This window comes from Cydia amplana, chromosome 15 (assembly GCF_948474715.1).
Source record: "Cydia amplana chromosome 15, ilCydAmpl1.1, whole genome shotgun sequence".
Taxonomy (NCBI): Eukaryota; Metazoa; Arthropoda; class Insecta; order Lepidoptera; family Tortricidae; genus Cydia; species Cydia amplana.
Genome location: NC_086083.1, coordinates 13,599,902 through 13,627,594, shown reverse-complemented (window position 1 = coordinate 13,627,594; position 27,693 = coordinate 13,599,902). Strand labels below are relative to the sequence as shown.

At 37.3% G+C, this 27,693-nt stretch overlaps 1 protein-coding gene across 1 annotated transcript in view; it reads left to right on the top strand.

The window, feature by feature from the left end:
• Window positions 1-24,763, top strand: part of LOC134654631 (paired box protein Pax-6-like) — a 72,148-nt gene extending 47,385 nt beyond the window's left edge. Inside the window, exons 6-10 of the mRNA XM_063510104.1 lie at window positions 17,233-17,409; window positions 17,876-17,958; window positions 22,203-22,327; window positions 22,999-23,183; window positions 24,652-24,763. Coding sequence (XP_063366174.1) covers window positions 17,233-17,409; window positions 17,876-17,958; window positions 22,203-22,327; window positions 22,999-23,183; window positions 24,652-24,740 — 659 coding nt within the window. The 3' untranslated portion in view covers window positions 24,741-24,763. The remainder of the gene's footprint in view (window positions 1-17,232; window positions 17,410-17,875; window positions 17,959-22,202; window positions 22,328-22,998; window positions 23,184-24,651) is intronic.
• Window positions 24,764-27,693: the final 2,930 nt, after the last annotated feature.

Genomic DNA, 27,693 nt, shown 5'->3' with positions numbered 1-27,693 from the left:
AACTCGACCATACTTTCTTGCAAATAAAATGACCAGAATAGCAAGACACCTCACAAACAGCTTTTTGGCCTTCTAAGCTCTTCTAGCTCAATAACCCCTTGATCGAGCCTGCTCATAATTTAATGACTGAAATATAATGCCCCCGACTACACGTTTACCCAATTTTATTTAAATTAGAACAAATTTACATAAGTTATTGTGCATCAAACTATCTTCTGACAGTTCAGCTTAAAAACATCGAAATGCCGGGACGTGCCGCTAGTCAGCCGCGTGTTCAAAGTTGAATGTAAGAACTTCGCTTCGCTCGCTCGTTCGATAAACAATTCAGTGTCGGTATTAGACATAGGTTTAGGCCTTTTAGCATTAAGTTTGTACATAATTGTATATTTTTTTGCAATAAAGTTTAAATTAATTAATTAATATGTATTGGAGATTTCCAATTTTACCGTTGCATTTAAGTAAACTAACTTTTTGGTATGTTCGTAGTTAGCATCGTTAGCTTTATATTACATTAGTTTGATAGTAAGTAACCTGTTAGACATTTTGTATTTTAAAAAATATTTTCCGGTGCGTCACGCACATGGAAAGGTCACGTAAATGTGACGACCTGGAAAGGACAATTTAGGACATTTTTACTGACCGGATTCAATCAACCCCAAAAAAGTAAAGTCTAAACAAAAAATTCAATGTTGCAGCATTCTTTAATTACTAATAAATAAAGTAAAACCAGACTATCACGTACCGAAAATTTGATAATAAATGCCTGAATTTTAAGTCAAACTGTGCAAAAAATACAAACATTTCACGATTCATTTTCAAACCGATCATAACACTACAAAAAATTACACCATCCCTTCAAAAAGAAAATCTTCAAAATATGCAACTATACTATTTATTTAACTAAACGTTAAGGGTGCGGGTCCGTCTAAGCTCCAGTTAAGGGTCCTACAGCGATAGCAGCGGAACTAATTTTATTTTCGCGTCCCCTCCGAGGGGACGGGACACGGGGCCGCTCGTTATTTTAATGTTAATTTATTTATGCGTGTTTAAGAGTGTCCGGAACACGCCGGACTGTTGTATTTATTCTTATTTGAGTGGGTATTGTCTGCGCTTGGTTTTAACGTGTATTTTTTGTGTTTAAAATTCCATTTCGTCACAAAATGAAAGCGGATAACTTTAAAGAAAATTTAAATGCAGTGACTTGTTTTCATCGCTACTCGTTAGCGAGATCAATTATGTACTGCAAAAAAGAAAAGAAACTACTTATAATATTCATGAAGGTATCTTACGATACCCTTTTTATATCCTGAAAATGTTACAGTAACTGTACACAGGATAAAAATATCGTAATTAAGTTTACAGCTAAACTCCTAAGCGCTACTTGCACTAGTTGCACCATTCCACTAAACGGGGGTTAACCGGTTTAACCTGGAGTTACCATGGTTACTTACTTACCATTTGACACTGAGTTAACGATTTAACCGCTTAACCTCGGGTAGTGGGATGGTGCGATGGTGTGATTCGATACTTGCGATATTTTATCCCATGTACAATTTTATTAAACCATCGTAAAATGAAGAAACTTCCCGAACGCTCAAGGTTAATGTAAACCCAAAGTCTCTTTCAGCAGCACAGCGGCAGGTCAAAAGACAGAATAAATCCATTACAGCCAAAACTAAATAACGAAGCCCGTGATAAATGCCACAAGAAAGGGACCGATATATACAGAATAACCGTAGCCAAAAGGAGAAGGATAACCGTCTGGCGAGCCCAGATAAGCCGAAGAAAAATGTCACAAGATATATAACCGCGGGGCCTTCTATGGGGTTCCGTTGCACTAAATTAGTGAGATGTATGGCGCGTTGAATATTTATTTATTGGGTCTGAGTTATTGTCTTAAGTATTGTGAGTGCGGTGTGAAATGGAGCGTTAGGACATCTTCTATATTCCGCTATGGATTGGGGAAATCTGGCCGCTTTTTCTTGGCAATTTCCTGTATTATCGTAATTTTGATGATACTTGTTTATGGTTACTTAATTATCAAGGTTCTTTCAAGGATTTTTATTTTTATGTCGTTTTTAGGGTTCCGTAGCCAAATGGCAAAAAACAGAACCCTTATGGATTCGTCATGTCTGTCTGTCTGTCCGTGTATGTCACAGCCACTTTTTTCCGAAACTATTAGAACTATACTGTTGAAACTTGGTAAGTAGATGTATTCTGTGAACCACATAAGATTTTCACACAAAAATAGAAAAAAAACAATACATGTTTCCCATACTTAGAACTGAAACTCAACATTTTTTTTTCATCAAACCCAAACATTTTTTAGTGTGGGGTATCTATGGATAGGTTCAAAAATGATATTGAGGTTTCGAATATCATTTTTTTCTAAACTGAATAGTTTGCGCGAGAGATACTTCCAAAGTGGTAAAATGTGTGTACCCCCCCTCCCCCCGTAACTTCTAAAATAAAAGAATGATAAAACTAAAAAAAATATATGATGTACATTACCATGCAAACTTCCACCGAAAATTGGTTTGAAAGAGATCTAGTAAGTAGTTTTTTTTAAATATAAATCCCCTAAATACGGAACCCTTCATGGGCGAGTCCGACTCGCACTTGGTCGCTTTTTTTTCGTCAGATTTTGATAAAATTTGTTGGAGAGTTCCTTATTCTATACTATTTAAGCGCAATTTCACCGTATTGTCCTAAAAATCTTGGATAAGTTTTGGTTTCGTATTTATTCCGCCTAGAATGAGGAGCGCTTCAAACCAGCTAAATTTCAAAACAGCAAAAAAATACTAATACTTACCTAATGTAACGAAAAAAAAATACGACAACAAAATAAATTTGAATCGCGCTTTAAGAGGATTTCGGTACCACAAACTAAGAGGTTTGTAAAAACTGTTTATTTTCACAAAACACTAGAGTCCTGTAGTTGTACAGACGGGGCACAGACGGCTCCCGTACATAATGCTCGGTATAAATCGCCCTACTCTTTGAAGCTATTTTCTAGTCGAACGGACATACTAAAAATAGATAATTTCAGTACCAGTAATATTCTATTTGAACCTAAAGCTTTAGTTGTAGCAAATTCCTTTGCAGATATGTATATATATATATATATATATATATATATATATATATATATATATATATATATATACATATATATATATATATATATAGGTAGGAGAGGAGTAATATCAATTTATTTATTTGTTTGAGTTTTGGGAAATATCTCTATAGGTATACTATAGGTTCCTTCTTTGAAATATCTAACATTTATATTTTGGAGTTTGACACATACAACATATTATATAATTTATAAATTTTATTAGTTTAAAACTGTTTGAAAATGTTTTAAGTCTAAAACTCAAATAATATTTATTTACAACATCATACAAACCAAAACGAAAATGATTACCTACGTTACGTCACGAGAATAAAAGATAGGTACGTACACAATTTCGGAGTAGTGAAATCGAAAACTAAAGTATGACTCACGTTAAACCGGGCCGACCGGAGCGTGTCCGGGCCGGAGTTTCCGGGGCTTACTTTTCTATGACAGGTGGCAGGTGATCACGTGATGCTTTCCATAGAAAACGAAGCGCCGGAAGCTCCGGCCCGGACTAATGTGAGTCATCCTTAAAGTTGCTCAGTAAAAAAATACTTGTCGCAAATATATTAAGCTGAAGCTTAAAGTCAGTTTTAAGTAAATAACCGAAAGGGAAATAATATACAGTGAGTGAGTTACACTGTATGCATACAAATTTGTAAATAAATTAACAAAGCCTCTCAGTTACATAGATAAAACGAAAAGGATCACAAACGTCCTTAATCCCTCAGCGACACACCTTTTATATCCGTCTAAAACAAAACCTAACCCGTTTCACCCTTTATGCCCAAACGCTAAGACAACCAAAATAGAAGGGTATACACACGTATAACTATCCAACAGTAGGCACATCAAAGGGGCTCCCTGTATGCATCCATATACTCGACATACGTAGCTATGTTGGTTAGGTATTTTGATTCGGAATTATGGTTGGTTAAATGGATTTAAATTTTGTTTGATGAACGAGCGTAGTTTAATTTCGATTGACAGAGATTTGCAGCTTATTTTATTTGGGGGCTTTTTGAGGTAGGATTGACCACTGGAAGTATGCACGTGCATTCTGATGGACTAATCCAATTTGACGTCTGTGGACTACATAAAGGACATTTTTTTACACAGAATCTAATAAGCCATGCTATATTCTTAATTAAAGGTATTATATGATCTGTGATTAAAGTAACATATGGGTACCTAACTTGAACCCTGACATTTAATATTAGCTACAGTTTTGGTAGAACGCGATTTTTTTTTTGGACGAATATTTATCTCAGAACTAACTTTTTGCGGGTTTCCCTTGCCTACGTCGACAGCACTTGAGATGCAGAGAACAAAGGAAAATAATTATTCTTTCCGAATCATTACGGCATAGATGTATTTTTGTGCGTGACGCACTGGAAACTTTATATTTCAGACAAAAAATATGTAGATACCGTTACTGATTCTGACTAGGAATAAATAACTTAAGGAAAGTTGATCTTGATACAAATTGTGTCGTGTACAAAAAATGGTATACTTACCGCTTTTACGCCTGTCTGTTTGTAAAAGATAAAAGATAAAGATAAAAGATAGTTTATTCAAGTAGGCATAATTACAATGCGCTTATGAACGTCAAATAAAGCTAGGTAGACCGGCTCCAACCCTACACCTCTGCCCCGAGAAGATACACAAAAAGTTGTGCGTAAAACACAGTACCGTAAAATGGGGTGAGTAGGGGCAAAACTGACATTCAAACCTCGATAACATTTTATTTTTACATATGCAAACTGAATGGTGTATATAATAAGTGTTCCGGACGTTTGTATTTTAGTTTTTATTTTATTTTGGGTAATTCCATTTCATAACTTTGACGATAAACAGGAAATCTCACCTCACCCCGTAGTCCCTCGTAATTGGGGTGAGATGGGATTTCATACATAGGTGATTTTGGAAGATTGTTGGATCGATTTTTTTTTATTATGAGTATTACTATCTGCTCCATTTTAATTTGGAATACATTATTTTTGTAGCAGTAGCCTTAAAATCCCATCTCACCCCCCTTTCATCCCTTCTCTCCCCATTCATAACCCAACTCTCCCCGCCAACCCTACTCACCCCATTTTACGGTACCTTTGATACACCTCTGCCCCGAGAAGATTTAAATCCCCCCTCAATTGGAGGAGGGTATCCCAATATGGGACCGGCAACAAACTCGGCGGGACACATCTTTTCAAAAATAATTACATCTTATAATTAACATGCATTACGAGAAAATAAGGGAAAAAATACAATTTAAATTACTATAGAATTCATGCAATTATACACATAAGGTGTAATAGAAATTTGATTTAGAAAATATACATATGTACATGGAATCATACAAAATCGTAGCTCTTTCAGAAAACATATCAAATTCTTACAAAAGGAAAAGAAAATAAAGTTATTAAAAGAAATGGGAAAACATATTATATAAATCTGATTGATTATTATTAATTACCAACATATAATATTTGATGTGCTTTCCTGCTTACCTGAGCTGTGTCACCTATAACTCTATACATAATACAATGTTTTTAATTGCTACTACTTTTTATTAGTTAGTTTCTGGTTTGGACCATGCATGTTTGTCTGTCAAGTAGTCCTCGACTCTGTAATAAGCTTTTAACATCAATGACTTTTTTAAGTAATTCTTAAGAGCTGGAAAGGGTAATCTTAAAGCATCCTCAGGTAACTTGTTATAAAAATGAATGCATTGCCCAACGAATGACTTTTGTACTTTACGGACACGAAACTTTCTGATAGCAAGCATATTTCTATTTCTAGTGTTAAAGTTATGGACATCAGAATTCTTAGTGAAGGAGTCTAGATTCTTAATAACATAAATAATACTATCATATATGTATTGGGAAGCTACAGTTAAAATATTAATTTCTTTGAAAAGTTCTCTTAATGATTCACGCGCTCTTAAGTTATATATAGAACGAATGGCTCTCTTTTGTAAGACAAATATAGTCTGTATGTCAGCTGCTTTGCCCCAAACCAGAATACCATATGACATTACACTATGAAAATAACTATAATAAACAAGGCGAGCTGTTTCAACATTAGTCAGTTGTCTAATTCTCCTCACGGCGTAAGCGGCCGAACTTAATTTGTTAGCTAGTGTTCCGATATGTACCTAGGTACTAGTACAACCCCACTGTACAAAGCAACTGCACACCCATTTCATGTAACCTAGGTACTCTCCTTCACTAGCTAGTAGATCGCTTCACACATATATTCATGTCCCTTAGCCCCTTGATACAAACCACCAAAACGGCAACAGATCAATTACATGACAACCACACCCAACGTAAAAGCCGTGTGAACATGACACTGTAATCTAGATACGACCTTCCTAGAACGTGGTGTAAGTAACTGCCCATTTGGCGACCCTGTGTACAGAGGGAGCAATTAAACGACCGGGGTCACAATAAACAACAATTGACTGTAGAGTGTTATCCCATCAAAAACATTACATGTAAAAAGGTGCAAGTCTCGCAACGCTTTTACTCCAAAAAAAGTTTTGAGATGTACTGTGAAACCAAGTCGGTTATTTTAATCAGTGCCAGGGGGTGTTAAAACCGTATCAATAAGATATCTTTAATTTGTAATACGTATAATGACTTGGCCATCGCACGGCTGCATAATGACAAAAGGATCATCGTCACCTATTAAAAATAATTCTAATTGAACATAACGCTAGCGCTAATTGCAGTTTGAGCATTACACATATTTACGAGTACGGTACGAGTAAAGCATTATGTGCGATTGCCAAGTCATTATATGTATTACAAATTAAAGATATCTTATTGATACGGTTTTAACACCCCCTGGCACTGATTAAAATAACCGACTTGGTTTCACATTACATCTCAAAACTTTTTTGGAGTAAAAGCGTTGCGAGACTTGCACCTTTTTACATGTAATGTTTTTGATGGGATCTCATCTCTTTTTGTAGGCAGTCCATCTTTTCGGGTACTCATACCCATACTATGTATACACATATCATAACTAAACACGTCTTTATTCATACTCACATCGTACATACATCGTAGTGTACCTAAAGGTAGGTAGGTTAAGTAAACTTAACCTACTATTTGTAGGAACTGCAACAGTAACTTTGTAATATCATATATTTATATGGGATTACAAACTTACTTATGCAGTTCTTCGATCTTTAAAACGTGACTGATATTGCAATATTTTTAGGTTTTCCCTTTATATGGCCATTAAACCCTAACTCTGTACCAAATTTCAGCTCTCTGAGTTTATGGGAAGTACTAGTTCTATTCTGATGATCATGAGTGAGTGAGAGAGTGTCATAAATGCGAAACTTTGCTTTCGCTTAACTTCGGAACTAAATGACCTACAGACTTGAAATTTTGGATTTTAAGTATGTGATTATAGCTTACTGGATGAAGAAAATTTCTGCGTTCTGGTCTTATCTAGAGGTTCTCAAATAGGCCTGAAAATGCGGCGAAATGGTTCCAGTAAAGGATGGTACGGCAGTGTTTGCTTCGCGCTCGACTTGGCGGGGGCACGGCATTCGTCAGCTATTTTAGTAACGACAGATATAGCTTTAACTAAAACTTACAACAACCATTAAGTAAACGTTGTACAGAGACAAAACTCCGTCGCTTTGTAACGTTTTTTTTATTACCTATATATGTAACATGTATGTACATATGTATTATGTCAGCTACGTATGCCACAGAACTTAGAACTTGAACTATATAGTGACTGCAACGATATTAATAGCTCAGTGACAATTCTAATTTCAAGTTTAAATATGTACATAGTTTGTATTTTCATTAAAATATGAATGAGAAGTTATTTTCCAGAGGTACACGCCTTATTACTAGTGATAATTTTTCGGTAGATAAAAAAAAATTGTTGATAAACATAAAATACTGTCCAATAACTGCTTATTTCACCTCAACGAACACTTGTATAATTTAAACGAATCAGACTAAGTATTTTAGTGTAGGTATCCTAATTGACTAAACAGTCTAGACCAAGGTTTGATCTACCCATCCATAAACGCCGTGTAACAGCATTTCCAGCCGCCGCCCGCGCGCTACAAAGGGCGCCAATAACGCATGAAACACGATTATAAAACATGAAAACGCCGGTAAAGGGCTCCAAACCCCTGTCTACGGCTTTGCGCAATTATACATGTGTTAATTTGCGTATGGGTTTGATGAGTACTTAGCTACCCTAGCAGTGTCCCTATTCGACGTGTTTTAGATACAACTCGAGATACCTCCAATCTGTTAGCATCTTCTTATAATGAAAGCCTTACGCCCGTTTCAGGATTATAAAATAACATTTGATGTACTTACGTATCTGCTGACTAAATGTAAGCGTCTACCTATTATAAATTGATAAAATAAATAAAATCTGTTCTAATTTCACAATTTCGGTCTTTCAATTTTTTTTGTTGGAAGGTATTTTGTCACATCAGCCAGGAAAAATATTCATCCATATTTTTTTAACTTAATATAATTTTATTTTTACTTATTGAGTAGGTAAATTAGGGTATTTGAATCATAATGAATAAAACATTATATTCAAGATATATTTTCTAACTTTACGAGTAAAATATTTAATATGGCACGATTGGCACGTGTCGTCGTATCATCGAATGTTTACTGCCTTCTCCAATTCGAAAAAAATAAGTAACAAAAAATATTATCAATTTGTATAATAATACAAATATTATCATTGTAGGTAGGTACAGTCGACTACAAAGAGATGTATCCACTTTTTCACCTTACTGCCTTGTAATAAGGTGAAAAAGTGGATACATCTTTTTGTAGTCGACCCTACATGTACATTGGCAAAATGAATAAGTCATAAAAATGAATCATAAAAATTAGTAACGAAATTTATATCAAAGAATTTATATTGCCATTGTATATCTTGATCTTCAATCGTGCCATAAATGACGCCATTCGCATTGAATTCATTTTTATCGAGTTAAGTATAAATGACTGCAAATTCAAAACTATAAATAAATAAATACTTATAGCTATATTAGAATCTACAGTTCATATAAATAAATAATTAATAAGGCAATGTTTCTAGAAGTACCTAACCTACCTAAATAGTTAGTACCTAGTTAAACACTATAATATTTAAAATTTAGCACCTTTTTCGTGGAAATAGCCAGATTACAGTCCATTTGAATAGTAGTATACCGCCGCCAGAATACAGCCGTCGCTATAACAAGTATGTGTTGTTTACCGCGTGGGAGGAACCGGGGCGGCACTAACGCGACTCCGCCCAAACCCGTTTTTTATCTGTGTCTATGGGATCGATGATATTTGTTCATCATTTTTGTCTGTGGTTGCGGTTTAATTGAATATTGGTCAAAATGAGAACGGCGTTTTTCGATGTAGGTAGGTTTATTATTTTAAAAAGTATGAGTGGTATGTAGGTTATGCTTATGAATAAATGGAGAAATTTTGTATTGTATTCGTTTGATTAATACTTTATACCAGGGGTCACCAATTAGTTTTTTCAGGGGTCCAGTTCTTAAACTAAAATGACCATTGCGGTCCGTTTCTCCTTAAGTTTATTAAATAAGCAAAAAATATAATAGGTCGGCGGTCCGCCATTTGGTGACCGCAGCTTTATACCTACTGATTTATATAGCAAAGATAATAAATGTATTTTTAATAGGTAGGTTGAATGAAAGAAACATGTTTGGTATTTGTATATTTTATTTGTAAATTAACTGTGCTTAAAAGTGTTTAATTTTGTTAAACCTGTAAATACATAATAACATTAATATGCACTCTGAAAAGATGTAAACCGCATTCTAACTAATAATTATATTATCAAACCCCTTTACTGCGTACATTGAAATGCAATTCCGTTTTGATTACTTATCTGTGAAAATGAACATTAAACACATTGAGTATGCACCCTCTCGTCTCGGTTACCTGCGTATCCCGTCCCACAGACAAAATGTCTTATCTATGGTCTGACTCAAACTAAAATGCAACCTTTTTGACGCCAGCCCTGGCTCAAAATGGCGGACGCGTGTCCGGAATCGTAATTCTTATCGTTTTTCATAAATGCCGTTTGAATTTCAGTGTCTATTTAATAAAATTATGGAATTATGAAAGCACACCGGTGCACTGGTTTATGACATTCAAAAGTTCGTACCACATTGGAATTTCATGAATTATATAGGTACCTAAATATACATTGTCACTGAATTATTATGTTACTTACTCCATTCAGGAAATCTACTGGTTTTTTTTTATCGTAATGCTCAGAAATATTGAATTAACTATATGGAACTTAGTTCTGTAAAATATTATTATTCATTGACCTACTACAGCAAATATTTTTGCCACATATAATTTGGAATGTTTCTGATAACCGTAAAATGAAATAAAATCTACACATATTTTTTGAGCTTCGTCACTGTTATATCCCTTCTTAATTAAGTGTCTACTCAACGCAAAAGACAAAAATTTAATTAAAATTCTGTATATTAGTTAATATTTCCATAAATGCAGAGGTATCGGGGGTGTCTCTGGGGAGAACATGTCACCGCGATGACATTTCCACGATAAGGCTGCCGTTACTGGCACCGCCATCTTAGTTGAGCGGTAAAAATAATGCCATGTTCGAATACTGTCGGAATGTATATTTAGGCCAGTAAAACAATGAAAATAAACAAAGTTATTTGCTTTCTTTAATTACAAAAAAACGTTCAGTTTATTTTATTTGTAACTGTTGGAATAAAAAGGAATTTTTTACACCGTTATTCTCAAATTAAGTGTTATTCTCCCCTCGTTCCAAACTATATCACACACCTAGATGTATAAACGTTGATAATATTTAAAAAAAAGCGGCCAAGTGCGAGTCGGACTCGCCCATGAAGGGTTCCGTATTTAGGCGATTTATGACGTATAAAAAAAAACTACTTACTAGATCTCATTCGAACTAATTTTCGGTGGAAGTTTACATGGTAATATACATCATATATTTTTTTTAGTATTATCATTCTCTTATTTTAGAAGTTACAGGGGGGGGGACACACATTTTACCACTTTGGAAGTGTCTCTCGCGCAAACTATTCAGTTTAGAAAAAAATGATATTAGAAACCTGAATATCATTTTTGAAGACCTATCCATAGATACCCCACACGTATGGGCTTGATGAAAAAAAAAAATTTGAGTTTCAGTTCAAAGTATGGGGAACCCCAAAAATTTATTGTTTTTTTTCTATTTTTGTGTGAAAATCTTAATGCGGTTCACAGAATACATCTACTTACCAAGTTTCAACAGTATAGTTCTTATAGTTTCGGAGAAAAGTGGCTGTGACATACGGACGGACAGACAGACGGACAGACAGACAGACATGACGAATCTATAAGGGTTCCGTTTTTTGCCATTTGGCTACGGAACCCTAAAAACGATTGCATTAGTGGTCCAAGCGAATTTACATGTTTTCACGAATGTCATTTCAAGCATTTATAATAAATTAAATTGATTCCACATACAAGTCATACATATCCCACGTTGGGCGCCATTTTAAGTCTATATTGAATTCCCTCAGGATGTGTTATTTTACGTTATTATTAGATTATAATTTTTTTTTCGCCGGACCTAACTTATTTTATATTATATTAATTAATACACTAGCAGCTGAAAGCTGATGCGTGTATATCACTGCAATTGTTTTTTTTTAACGATTAATGTTCATTTTGTTAGTTAATTAATGATTAGTTATGTCATAATATAAATAAAAAAACAGCATCAAGCAGTACCTATTAACATATACATTTCTATTACGTATCCTACTACGACGTATACTCCATATTACGTTGTCACGAAATGATACAGCCAATTTCAAGCTTTTGTACTAAATTAACTCCAACACGACGCGGCCCCACGTTTGGGCGCCACTTTTAGCAGTATCCATATTTAACCACCGACGCCGCGATTTTTCCCGCAACTGTTTATTAGTCAGTTATCTGTTGTCATCCCAGTAGACATAAATAGTGACACGTCCATTATCTGATACGGATCTACACATCATTATGTCGCCTTCGTGTGGCATTAATGTTTCGCATCTGACAGATGGGCCCCTGATACAAATCATATTTTACCCCCAAGTCATGCATTTTCATGGGATTTTATTCCCTATGCCGTCGCGATAGGCATCGTCTGATGTGAGACTTCAAATTGTATATTAAGTTGTCAAATATGTTGGTATGAAATTGGCGGTGTTACAACTTTTGGGATGAGATAGGAATACGTTGACTGGTTTTAGATTCTTACTGTTTAAAACGCATATTGTTAAAATTGGCTGTATTCAAATATATTTTTATTCTAGGTTCTGTCGTTAAAAAACAGTCCAGCAGACATGTTTATAGGTTGTAAATGTATCTGTAATTCTGTATACCTACATTTATTTGTACCATAATCTCCAAAATATGGCCAATGGCTGATTTAAATGTGTACCTACTGCAAAGCTTAATAACTAAAAAGAATTTAGAATGGTGGATTGATTCGAAAATTAACAGTGTTCGAAGTACTCAAACAAGACGTTTATCCATCGAGGCGCAAAATAAACCCGTGAAATATTTATCATACCATCATGCCATTCATACTTCTGAACTATTAGAAAATTTCTGAATAGCTTGTTCTTTGTGGTAAATCGATATCAATAAAGGAAAAATTAATTAGTAATATCATAGCAATTTATTGTTAAACAACTCTATTTTCTCAGTATTCTGCCTGCAATGCCTGCCGCTGTATTTTCTGCTCACAGTTTACTTTGATATTCCATTTTCTTGGACAGCTGCCCATACTTTCAATGCCAATTCTTGTAAAAACTAGGTTAGTCGTTTAGTTTATGTTCATCGTGCCATCTTGCCTGAACTTAACCAATTGTTAAAGAGGATAAGACGTGTACGTGCGATAAACAAACAACTGTAAAATTATTGGTTTTTGACTAAATGTCTGTCTGCCAATTAAAAGATTAATAAGTACTTATTACCTAGATCTAGGTATAATCTAGGGGAATCCTATTGACGTAAAAAAGAGTAGGTACCAATTGGTAGAGTTTATTAGATACATATTTAAAGGACGTGTAATTTGGGTCGCATTTTGCAACCATGTCGAGTCAGATTTGATCGAAACAACGTGAATAACCCGCTTTAAATATTTGAATCTCACGGAAGATTTACAGTTAAAATTATCAATAGAGCTGTATCCTAACCACGTCCTAACTTACCTAACACAATACTTATTCTACAGACCATTTTAGATATTCCAAAACCATTCCATTATTGAGCCATACATTTTTAAGCGTGGCGGGGTTACGTGGTAGGCCCCGTTATCGTCAGTTTCCGCATGAACGCGCTTTACGCCCCCCTCCCCCCCGGCCGCCTCACCCCCGCACCGGAGACAAGTACCACGGAATCTTGACACTTTAACTTAATTTATTTGCCTGAGAATTTGCGGTTCTGTAGATTAAAAATCGCGACGGTTGTTTAGAAATGGATTTATGTTGGGGAGTTATGATTTGTCGGCGAAGTTGTGAATAGGCAAGTTTATATACAGTTGTACGGAGATTATTTGTTACTGAGGGGAATTCGAGAACATACCTAATATAATTTTGAGTAAATTGATAGAGTAAATTTATTTAAATATCACTGCTTTTAATATGGCAAGTTTAGGTTTAAACAATATGATCCAATATTCCCAATACACTTTTCTTGCAAGTGTCAAGTTCAATGGACTTATTTTGGATACCTACATTCAAACTCTGTCTCGTACTGAAGGCGCTATAAAAACAGTATACCTATAGCTACTTATTATAGGTATACCTTTTAACTTTTTAATGTATACCGAAAATAGTTTTGGCAACTTTGCTTGCTGTTTACTGCCTAGTACATTTTTGTAACTAAAATCATTTTGTTGAATTAGGTACGCACCGATATACTCAAAATCAAGATGCATTTAATGTCCAATCAAGAGCAGTGTTTTAAAGTTCAAATGCCGCTCCCTATTTACTGTGGCTAGTGCGGCTACGCGGTCAGATAAACTGTCTATGGGCGTAACGTAATGGGCGAAGCGTAGCATCATAATGCATCAGCGCCATATATGTATTTTGAATCGTATCTAAGTTGTCATAGGTAAAGTTTTGTTGTCTATGGTTGAGTCAATAATTTCCGTTGCGGTACACCCTTAGACCCGAAACGGGCGGGATTATGGCGACGGAATAACGCCCGGTTTATTGCGGCTACGCGGTCGGATAGGTTCTATGATTAAATACTATGTTTATGGTCGCAACTTATGAAGCATTAACCTATACAATATTTCGTTAAAATATATTTTATGTGACGTGAGACAATATCACAGCCATAGGCTACCGACTACTATAGGTGTCTCTATATCTCCCTCTGACACAACAGACCTCTCATTTCAAATATTTCAATAGGCACATTTTGTGTAGATATTTCAGAATACACCGATGTTGCCACATACAAAATCGCTTAAACGCCATTCTTATTTGCAAATGCCACTATTTTACGTCAAATAATATATTTTGTATTTAAATGGGAATGACGTTTTGGTACCAGCTCCTGTAAATTTTGAGCTTGAACTTGATATCACCATTCTGTGAGCTATAAAAGCCTTCCACTTCACACCCATCTATGTAACTAGTCTACGTACGTGTAGACGTACTACCTACGTCTACCTGTGTATGTGTAACGCATCTTCCTTTACATCCTTTATGACGGGTACCAACATTTGTACAATAGATATGTAGATTGGTACTACCTATATGTAAATGTGTTGTACTTTATTGCAGTATGTCAGAAAGTCCTATGTCCTATGTACTAGGGCTTCCAAATACCGGACTTCTCACAATACCGGTATTAATACCGAAACTGTCTTCATCAATACCGGGATCCCGGGATCCCGGTATTGGATATGAATCGCTTAAAAATATATAGTGTTATTAAAAACAGGAATTAGAAAGGCTCACTAGAATACCAGATATGTCCTAAAAGCTATTACAACAATAAACAATCAATACCGCCATCTGCAATAATTTTATTTCACACTGCAGGTTGGCAATAATTTTATCCAATTTGTTGACTTCACCTCACCAGTCACATTTGTAGTCCAACTTAACCAACCAGACAACATTTTTTCAAATTTCCGTCAAAATTGGTTTGCCATTATTACAATTATCCTTGCTCTTTCGTTTTATTTTTTGATAAAATTATAAGAACTAATTATGTTAATGTTAATTTCACTATCATCATATTCATCACTCACATAACTTCAGGATTCATCCACCACCAACCACCAATAATTTATCTGACGCATTAGGCAACGATCTTGTTTCAATAATAAAATGCGGGCTAGAGACCAGTAAAGTTAGAGTTAGACCAAGTAAAGTCTGCAACGATTTTGATAACATACGCAGTACGCAGTGCAAGTATTATTTATACGTCATGATTTCACAGAAGTTTGACGTTTAATATAACACTTGCACTGCGCGTGCTATCAAAATCGTTGCAGACTTTTCTTGGTCTAACTCTAGATGCGTCTGACCTTTAGTAAGCTTTTTGATACAGCATTTGATATAATGTTTTTAAAGGGTTTATACTGCGCATTTCCCTCATTTTTTAAAATACCGGGATCCCGGTATTGCCTTAAAAAATACCGGTATTGAAAACTGCGATTAAAAAGACGGGATCCCGGGATCCCGAAATACCGGGATCCCGAAATACCGGGATCCCGGTATTGGAAGCCCTACTATGTACCCTACTACTAGGTATATTTATTAAGGCATTTTGAACATGGCTGATGTGTATGTATAATAGCAGTGTTTTCTTAAGGTTAATATTTAAACAAACAAATTATAACTTGTTACTTATAACGCTAATGAATCTAATGATTGATTTTTCTCGAGAAAAACAAGACAAATCATGCCAGAAGGATTCCTGTTCGAACATTTAGGCTCACACTCAGGGCCGGATCTAGGGTAGAGCGAGTGGAGCGGCCGCCCTAGGATGGCAAGGGGGGCGCCAAAATGGCAAAATAAAAGTTTTAAAAGACGTCTTGAAAACTTCAACGAAGGGCGCCAAAACCCGATTTCGCTCTACCCTGATCAAGGGCTCGGGCCGGCACTGCCCACACTTTCATAGAGAACTTAACACTTGTATGCGCAGAGCTATAATAACCACGAACCGTTCATTAATTTGCCTCTCCATCAATTGAATATAGGTACAAGAGCGATAGAGACCAACAGATAAACGAAGTAAACGAACGATTGAAGAAATTGATGGTATGCCCCCAAATGTCGCCGGGATAATAGTTATGTAGCTCATTTTGCCGACGCGCAAAAGTTCTAAATTTACAGGGCCTACCGCAGATAAAAGCGAACTGGAACGAACTGGTATAAATTTAACTGTTATCGACTTTGTTTGTGGGAATTAATTATTACTTGCAACTTTGGAACTTTCGTCTTTGATGATATAATAGCGGTGTTCGGTGTTATGATTATAAATTTGGGGCTGATTTTACCGATTGTTTCATTTTAAAGTGCGTGGTTTAAATATATTTTAATTGTCTCGTTCCCTCTAGTAACTACAACTACGTAGGTATCTCCACAGTTAATGAATATAATGTGGCCGATTAAACGATAAAAAAAGTTTTAAGAGCTTTAGTTGGTCTTCTATCGGCGTTTCATATAAAATGACGTCATTTCATACCTTTGAAATGACGTCTAGGATCTGATTACAGTGATTACAACATAAAAACTACTTACATTACATTATTTCATACTACGTACATTATTTCAAATAATTTAGAATGCAAAACTAGAGGTAGGAATTTCATTCAATTTTCGTTTTTCGCGGTGACCCTCTGATCAGCGAGAATGAAAACGTGTCATTCGACTCAAACTTCCGGGTTGCTAGAGATTCTTTACGTATATACTATTATCGACTCTTTCATAAAACTAAGTTTTTCTCCTTTCCCAGGTGTCTTTACGTAATACCTACCTATATCGACTCTTTCATAAAACTAAGTTTTTTTTCCTTTCCCAGGTGAAGAGCCACTGGAAGGCCTGGAAGGCCTGCACTCCGACGAGACGGGGTCCGGCGACAACTCCAACGCGGGCTCGAGCGGCGCCGACGACGACGCCGCGCGGCTGCGGCTCAAGCGCAAGCTGCAGAGGAACCGCACCAGCTTCACCAACGAGCAGATTGACAGCTTGGAGCGCGGTAATTTTACAATATTTTCACTCTAAGGGCCACTAGCACCATCCCACTAACCCGGGGTTATCCGGTTAAACCTGGAGTTACCATGGTTACCAGTACAATTGGACACTGGGTTAACAGTTTAATCGGTTAACCCCGGGTTAGTGGGATGGCGCAAGTGGCGCTAAAGGTATTATTCTATGATCTATCCTTAGAACACTTTTTGCTGAGAAATACAAAGAAAGTTATGCTGTTTCCCTGTAACAACAAGCAAGCAAGGCAAGTAAAGCAAACAAGCAAAAGCAAAAGGCAAAAAGCAAGCAATCAACAAGCAAGGCAACAGAAAAGCAGCAATTAAAAAGCAAGCAAGCAAAAAGTAAGCAAGCCGCAAGCAAGCACGCAGAAAGTGTCCGGCGAAAGGATACAGATATGTGCAAATTGGTGCAAATAGTGGAAAGTTTTCTAGTAGATCCCGCGTGTTATATTTCAGAGTTCGAGAGGACGCATTACCCGGACGTGTTCGCGCGGGAGCGACTCGCCGCCAAGATCGGCCTCCCAGAGGCTAGGATACAGGTGAGAAGACTGCTTTTATATAAATCACCCGTATTTTCCCTACTTTGGCCTGATTAGCACCCCAAAAGATGATAGTCCCGGGTTCGACGCCCAATAGGTATTAAAAATGTGTAAAAACATAACAATCTGACCTAGCCACCCATTTGTCTTAACTATAGCTGGTCAACCAAATCTTGTCAGTAAAAAAAGGCGCGAAATTCAAATTTTCTATGGGACGCGATCCCTTCGCGCCTATATTTTTCAAATTTGCCGCCTTTTTCTACTGTCAAGATCTGGTTGACCAAGTATATAAATAAATAAATAAATATTATAAGACATTCTTACACAGATTGACTAAGTCCCACAGTAAGCTCAAGAAGGTTTGTGTTGTGGGTACTCAGAAAACGATATCTATATATATATATATATATATATATAAATGCAAGTGTCCTGACTGACTGACTGACTGACTGATTCATCAACGCAGAGCCGAAACTACAAAAGCTAGAAAGTTGAAATTTGCACACTAGGTTGCATTTGTAAAGTGTACAAGAGATAAGAAGCGATTTTGAAAAATTCAACCCCTAAGGGGGTTAAAAAGGGGATGAAATGTTGTATGGGGTTCAAGTTTTAGTTTAAGCTAGGAATTTGAAACTTTGTGAAAATGTATTATATTAAAAAACAAGAAAACTAATTTCAGCGTTTTCGAAAATTCAACCCCCAAGGTGGTGAAAAAGGGGTTGAAAGTTTGTATGGAGATCAAATATTTTTGTAAGTGTGTGTCTTTAAACTTTGTATATGGGTATATTATTATAAGACAGGAAGAGTAATTTCAGCGTTTTTGAAAATTCATCCCCTAACAGGGTTAAAAAGGGGTTGAAAGTTTGAATCCATTACAAATGCTTTGAAACTTCTTAGAAAGGCATAATAGCCGATTACAAAAAAAAATAATTGCGACGTTTTAGGAAATTCAACCCCTAAGGGGGTAAAAAAGGGGATGAAACTTTGTCTTGGGGTGCAAATTTTATTTTAAGCTAGGACCTTGAAACTTTGCAAAAAGGTATTAAATTAAAAAACAAGAAAACTAATTTCAGCGTTTTTAAAAATTCATCCCCCGAGGTGGTGAAAAAGGGGTTGAAAGTTTGTACGGAGATCAAATATTATTGAGAGTGCGGGACTTGAGTCTTTGTATAAAGCCATATTATTTAAACTCAAGAAAAGTAATTTCAGCGTTTTTAAAAATTCATCCCTTAAAAGGGTTAAAAAGGGGATGAAAGGTTGTATGGGGTTCAAGATTTATTTTAAGCTAGGAATTTGAAACTTTGTAAGAATGTATTATATTAAAAAATAAGAAAACTAATTTCAGCGTTTTCGAAAATTCATCCCCTAAGGTGGTGAAAAAGGGGTTGAAAGTTTGTATGGAGATCAAATATTTTTGTGAGTGTGTGACTTTAAACTTTGTATATGGGTATATTATTATAAGACAGGAAAAGTAATTTCAGCGTTTTTGAAAATTCATCCCCTAACAGGGTTAAAAAGGGGTTGAAAGATTGAATCCATTACAAATGCTTTGAAACTTCTTAGAAAGGCATAATAGCCGATTGCAAAAAAAGGAATTGCGACGTTTTAGGAAATTCAACCCCTGAGGGGGTAAAAAAGGGGATGAAACTTTGTCTTGGGGTGTAAATTTTATTTTAAGGTAGGACCTTGAAACTTCGCAAAAAGGTATTAAATTAAAAAACAACAAAACAAATTTCAGTGTTTTTAAAAATTCATCCCCCGAGTTGGTGATAAAGGGGTTGAAAGTTTGTACGGAGATCAAATATTTTTTAGAGTGCGGGACTTGAATCTTTGTATAAAGCCATATTATTAATTCTCAAGAAAAGTAATTTCAGCGTTTTCAAAAATTCATCCCTTAAAAGGGTTAAAAAGGGGTTGAAAGATTGTATAGGGTTTAAATTTTATTTTAAGCTACGAATTTGTAACTTCGTAAAAAGTTATTTCATTAAAAGAGAAGAAAACTAATGTTAGCGTTTTTCAAAATTCAACATTTAAGGTGGTGAAAAAGGGGTTGAAAATTTGTATGGAGGTCAATATTTTTTGTAAGTACGGGACTTGAATCTTTGTATAATGACATATTATTAGAATACGAGAAAAGTAATTTCAGCGTTTTTAAAAATTCATACCCTATAAGGGTCCAAAAGGGGTTGAAAGTTTGTATAGGGTTCAAATTTTATTTAAAGCTAGGAACTTGAAACTTCGTAAAAAGGTATTTTATTAAAAAACAAAAAACCTATTCAGCGTTTTTAAAAATTCATCCCCCGAGGAGGTGAAAAAGGGGTTGAAAGTTTGTATGGAGATCAAATATTTTTGAGAGTGCGAGACTTAAATCTTTGTACAACGCCATAGTATTAGAACACAAGAAAACTTATTTCAGCGTTTTTAAAAATTCATCCCATAACAGGGTTAAAAAGGGGTTGAAAGATTGTATAGGTTATAATTTTATTTAAAGCTAGGAACTTGAAGCTTCGTAAAAAGGTATTTTATTAAGAGAAAAGAAAACTAATTTCAGAGTCTTTGATAATTCATCCCCCAAGGTGGTGAAGGGGGTCGAAAATTTGTATGGAACCGAAATATTTATTGGAGTGCGGGACTTGAATCGTTGTATAAAGGCATATTATTACAATACAAGAAAAGTAATTTCAGCGTTTTTAAAAATTCATCCCCTAAAAGTTTAAACAGGGGTTGAGAGTTGGTAGAGGGTTCAAATTTTATTTAAAGCTAGGAACTTCAAACTTCGTAAATAGGTAGTTAGGTAGTAGGTTTTATTAAATAGTGGACTTGAAAATCTTCTGGGGGTTGAGAGAGATTATATCGAGATTATCGAGAACAATTTTATTCAGTTAGGGGCTCGAAACTTTGTAGCCAGGTTGTGAAAGACAAATCTCATGCGTCGTATAATAATTAACAAATGATTAACCGTCCCTACTGCTATCTTTTGCTGCATAATGTTCTAAGCTAATGTAGAATTTATAACCACCAATATACAAATCCACGCGTACGAAGTCGCGGGCAACAGCTAGTATATAATATACAAATACATAAATACATAGAAAACACCCAAGACTCAGGAACAAATATCTGTGTTAATCACACAAATAAATGCCCTTACTAGGATTCGAACCCAGGACCGCGGCTTAACAGGCAGGGTCACTACCCACTAGGCCAGACCAGTCGTCAAACTATGACTTAATAAACCCTGTAATTAAAGTTTAATTTGAATAATTTAAATTCAATTACTTTAAAGATCGAAAAATCTTGTATCTCATGTAAAGTTCAAATTCGTAGGTACACAAATATTTAGAAAAATTGAAGAATGAGGAATAATCCAACTTAAGGAATATTTAGGGATATCAGGTATTTATTTAAATTGCATACCAAGAGGTCCTTTTTGCACAGGAAATCATAGTGCGTTGCAACCTGCCCATCGAAGAAGACAGATGTTTGATTATTCCTTATTCCACAAGGGCGGATCTAAGACGGAGTTTAACTACCTAATATTATTACAATCTGCATCATCAACCTCATTTTCATAATTCACGCATAAGTAGGTATGTACTTTAGAGGTTTATTTCTAGACTCCGACGATCCTAGGGTTACCAGACAGCTCAATTACGAGCAATTACTAAAGATTACGAGTAGGTATGAAAGACCTCAAAATATATTGAAAGGACACCTGACAATTTTTTTACCAAGAGCATTTTTTTTTTATTAGAACAAATTAAATCTTTATTTATTAAGATCATGTACAAAAATAACTACCAGTTTGTATTTACCACGTACAAAACTTTAAGGCCCCTGTACACAATGGGCCAGCGCCGGCCACTCCAAGGGACGCATTTATGCGTTAAAGGGAGCAAGTGATATTGCTATCTCATTCTACCGCATGGCTGCGTCCCTTGGAGTGGCCGGCGCTGGCCCATTGTGTACAGGGGCCTTAAGAAACTAAAACCCGTTCTGAGCCATGCCCGGTCCAAAGGTCCCCATCACACTAGCAGAGTTACCCCGCTGTATGGCGATGGAGACTTGTTGGACAGCCATGACTCAGAACGGGGATCATTTCCCTTCTCCCTGACTCGCTTACCAAGGTCTCGGAAAAGCAAGCATTAATTCAATCAGTACTTTCTCAATCTGGTAACCCTCCTGGATCCGCCCTACGTAAGATTAGCGCCTCGCGCGCCCTGTTAACGTAACCCGACCTTAAGGTGTGGTTCTCGAATCGGCGCGCGAAGTGGCGGCGCGAGGAGAAAATCCGCGCGCAGCGGCGCAGCCCCGAGTGCTACCCGCCGCAGCCGCAGTACCCGCCGCCCGTCAACATCGACAGCTACAGGTAGGATTTCATGTAAGGTAAACGTACTGGTGCTCGACGCGGTACCAGTACCTACATGTCATCTTGGAACTTAAGTCATTGTCAATAAAGGTGACAGCAGGGTGTCATCTATTGGACAGTAACATGTCGAGCACTAGTACGTTTAACCGGTTTAACTTACCTACATACATACCTTATTTTTTAAATCATATTTCTATACCGAAAAGTACTTACGTGTATAATTGCATGGATTCTATAGTAATTTAAATTGTATTTTTTTATTTACTCGTAATGCATTTTTTTAATTGTAAGATGTATGTTTTGAAAATGTGTCCCGCCGAGTTTGTTGCCGGTCTCATATTGGGATACCCTCCTCCAATTGAGGAGGGATTTAAATCTCAAAGGTAAGGTTGGAGCCGGTGTAGCTTTATTTGACGTTCATAAGCGCATTGTAATATGTCTACTTGAATAAACTATCTTTTATGTGGGTTAAATTGGTTAGGTTTGGTTAGTATACTCTGTTGTCCAAAGCTTAGGTATATTGCATCAAGCACAATCAGACATTTTTTATGTTGAACTGGTCAGCATTGGCTGTTCTTTTTCATACTGATTGTTTCTAAAACGCATAAACTTCATGGTACCGTAAATAGAGACTTTAAATTGCGTGTAAACTAACTTATTTATTTCCCCAGCCCGCTAACCCCAATGGGCTACGGACCGACGCCCATGCCTGAACCAGCGCCGGTGCCTGTATGCGAGCCAGACCCGGAGCTCTGCAAGGGCGGGTTCCTCGGCTACCCTCGCTACGAACTCGGCTACCGGCAACCACCGCATTACGTCAACCACCCGTACCAGCACGAGACCTCGCCGACATCAGGTAACTTGATAATCTAGCTGTTAAACCTGTAGCTAGTCCCAACAAGCCGAAACTCTGCAGGGCTGTGCGGGTTCCTTGATACCTATCCAAGTTGCGTGAAGCGGTTTCAAAATTAGAAGAGTCGATCTCTAGTGTCGGTAGCCAAGATCTTTGGGTCGCTCAGTAATCTCAGTATGCGTAGTTAGTTACTACTAACGCCATCTAGTACCTACATTCAAAACTCAACTCAACCTTCAACATAATGGTGCTTCCAGACATATGCAACAAAGTACGTACAGTGAAGTACGTACAAAAAGAATGATTAATCACGCAAATTGTACCGAGATTTAGGAAACAGGTATGTACAGTCAGCAGCAGAAATTGCTAAGCGGGCCAGTTGTTCAAAATGATTTTGACGCGACTTTATTGTTAAGAGAATAAGAGCGCGTCAAGGTAATTTTGAACACGTCGCCCGCTTAGCAATTTCTGCTGCTGACTGTACATACCCGTTTCCTAAATCTCGGTACAATTTGCGTGATTAATCATTCTTTTTCAATTGGAGAAATCTCTTTTAGAATAATTTTCCAGCATTTTAACTTCTTTCAACAATTTTTTCCACTAGCGACATCTAGTCTAGTAGTGAGAAATTCATCTTACTCAATAGATGGCGTCACTAAATCGTTGCTGTTCATGTCGAGATTTGTGACTAGGGTTTGCACGACGGATCTGAAATGTATGGGAAGATCCGCGGATCCGGATCCAGATCCGGATAATTTCATACATTTCGGATCCGGATTGCAAACCCTATTTGTGACTAAGTCAGGCGTGTCTCACTCCGCGATTTCGTCGCTTTGCTACAGGTAGCGAAAAGTACATCCGTTCGGCCCCAATTTTGGGGAAAGCCATAAGCCGCGCGTGGCGCTGTCGCCACCTAGCGGCCATATCTGTGCTGATCGTAACAAACGCGTTTTGTTAGAGTGAGTCTTCTGTACTTAGTACTATTATTTATTCTGTGACTAAGTTCAAAAGGAGCATTTCATCCATCAGTGTCGCTTAAAACGCTACTTTTTAAATTGGCATGAAAGTACATTAAGTACATTCATCTTCCTCGCGTTGTCCCGGCATTTTGCCACGGCTCATGGGAGCCTGGGGTCCGCTTGGCAACTAATACCAGTAATTGGCGTGGGCACTAGTTTTTACGAAAGCGACTGCCATCTGACCTTTCAACCCAGAGGGTAAACTAGACCCGTATTGGGATTAGTCCGGTTTCCTCACGATGTTTTCCTTCACCGAAAAGCGACTGGTAAATATCAAATGATATTTCGTACATAAGTTCCGAAAAACTCATTGGTACGAGCCGGGGTTCGAACCCGCGACCTCCGGATTGCAAGTTGCACGCTCTTACCGCTAGGCCACCAGCGCTTCAAAAGTACACTAAGTACATACCTACTAATTGCCTTGCTTACTACAACATCTTGTCGTTTTCCAGAGCTAGGCGGGCTGCTAGGCGCCGGCGTGTCGGTCCCGCTCGCGGTGCCGGGACAGGAGCCCCAGCAGTACTGGTCGCGGCTGCAGTGACCCTGGTGGAACTAGCCCGACAACATCAAGCATTATTAAATAAACTCTGCACTCCCCAACCTACCTAATGACCTTTTACACGACTTTTTATAAAACACAGCGAAATATAAATTGCTTACGCTTTGGATTCCTCCGAAAACGGTGCCGTCATATGACGGCCGTCATATAGCGGCCGCAAAAGACGGCCGTCTTTACGGTGGCGACATGTGGAAAGCCACGGCGTCATAACACACCGTCATCCACCAAGGTCAAAGCGGGAAATTTGAAAAATGTATAGGCGTGATGGGATAACGTCCCATAGAAAATTTGAATTTCGCGCCTTTTCCTACTGACAAGATTTGCTTGATCATCTATAATTTACTTGGAGGATGAAATATCATCAGAAGAGGAAAATAATCGTAGTACGGAATCATTTATTCAAATTTCGTGTCATTTATTCAAAATGGCGTCACCGCTATCTAATAAAACGTTCACGAAACTATAGACACCGTCATGACGGCCGTCATCTTACGTTACGTTGACAGTCAACATAACGTAACGCCGTCTAGGAAACCGCGCCATCTTGTTTACATAGACAACGTTCTAGTGACGTCAGTCAACGCTATATAGCGGCCGTAATATGACGGCACCGTTTTCGGAGGAATCCAAAGCTTTAGAAACCAAAATATTCATTGATTGTAAAACGACCTCGAACCTGGTCCGGGCAGCTTATCTTTCTCGCTTAAGATCGGTTTTCCTAGGATAGCGGTGCCGTCATATAGCGGCCGTCTCCATACTAAATAATACGGCTAAATATGGATGTCGTAGTATTTGTATGGAGACGGCCGCTATATGACGGCACCGCTATCGGAGGAAACCAAAGCTTTACACCAGGCGTGTCTCACTCCGCGATTTCGTCGCTTTGCTACAGGTAGCTAAAAGTACATCCGTTCGGCCCCAATTTTGGGGAAAGCCTTAAGCCGCGCGTGGCGCTGTCGCCACCTAGCGGCCATATCTGTGCTGATCGTAACAGACGCGTTTTGTTAGAGTGAGTCTTCTGTACTTAGTACTATTATTTATTCTGTGCTTACACTCATAGCTGCTTATGAAAGGACGTACGGCGAACCACCGAACTCGATGGAACAGGCTTCGGCCCGCACCAAGGTCGATAGTACATTACATACCTAGGGAGGTGAATTCGTAAAGTCTATTTTTTAATTCGGTAGACTGAAATGACAGTTAATAGTATGAACATGAAATGTCATTTCATACTATTAACTGTCATTTCAGTCTACCGAATAAAAAAATAGACTTTAAATGCTCCAGATCGCAGGTGTTTGTAGCCCGAACCGAAGGTGAGGACCATAAATATGCGATCTGGGACTTTACGAATTACCGCCCGTGGTTTGTCTAAAGTTTTACGTCTTGCCTACTTGGCCAGGAAGTGAGATTTTCTTCTCGCGTAGCGTGACGTAAAAAATTATACAGTAATCTTTTACAGTTCACTCAGTTGTCTGCTAGAATCCTTTAAAAAAGTGAGGTCTGTGTTTGAGGAATGCAGAGTTGATTTCAATTTAAGAATTATGCTGTCACCGAGGCGAAGTCTAGACATTGGGTTTTAACACTTTTAACACGCTTTTGTTTCTTGAAGATCATCTAAATATGTGAAACGAAAATGTGTCCACTCTCGACCTTATAGTTCGTTTTTTTTAGCATTAGAAATAAGGTAACCACTTGATGTCTTTTTATTGACAAACACGTTTTAAAATTAAATCACGGCAAATATATAACAATTATGAATCTAATACGATCATTTATATTCTTCTGCTTTCATATCATAAGTAATAGTTACTGATTTTAAAAGGCGTTTTTCAATAAAAATACAAGTCAAGATCGCTTACCTTCTTTTCTAATGCTAAAAAAACGAACTATAGGAGATATATAGTTGATAACTGGTGGCACAAAATGGCGTCCGCTAGCTGGCGCGGTTGCACGGAGCGGGTGAGCGGGTTAACGCAAAATGCATATATCGTCGCTATACTTACTCAACCTCATATATGCAACAATCATTCGATGGAAATGTCGCTTTTCTTTCATTCGGAATACGGGTGTTTTTGTCATCAAATGAGTGTTGCAGATACGAGGTTGAGTAAATATAGCGGCGATATATCTTCTTCTGCTCCTAAGCTTTATTCCATCTGGGGTCAGCTCTCCTTGTGTGTATTTTCCATTTTTCTCTATCCTGCGCTGTTGCTGCGTCCATCTCGGTCTCCGAAGATCTCTCTGGACCGTCGTCAGCCAGGTGGTAGTGGTGGTGGGAATGCATATACAGGGTGCTTCCTGTATCAGGAGCAATAAATTAAACTGTAGGCTGTACTCCTCAAACTGACCAACATTTGTTCAGCAATTTTTGAAAATAACTCGTGTATTGATTTTTATTACACTTTAAAGTTTATACTAAGACGCAATGTATTGCAAATTTTGTTATGTTTAAAGCGTGACAAGCAACGTCAAACACACTGATGTCAGCGTACATTGAAGGCAATATTTATTTTGTATGAAAAAGAGGAAGTCTAAAGGATTCATAATTTTTTAAAGTTGCTGAACAAATGTGGGTCAGTTTGAGGAGTACAGCCTTTAGTTTAATTTATTGCTCCTGTTACAGGAAGCACCCTGTATGAGCGTTGCTAACTGCCGCGGACGCGTGCGACGGATTTTACCTACAATGGCAATGGCACCCGCATGCAGCCAATCGTGAAGTGCACCCGCCCACGCGACGCGGACGCCCTAGAGCAGTGGTTCCTAACCTGGGGGTTATTACCCCCGTGGGGGTAAAACTGGTATTTTACGGGGGTAATAAGCTAACCTAATATAACAATACTTACAACAAACGTACACGTTTTATTTTTTATTACCATTGGGAGGAGGGCCCGAGGGGTAAAATCAGGTTCCCTAGTTAGTCATAGGGGTGACC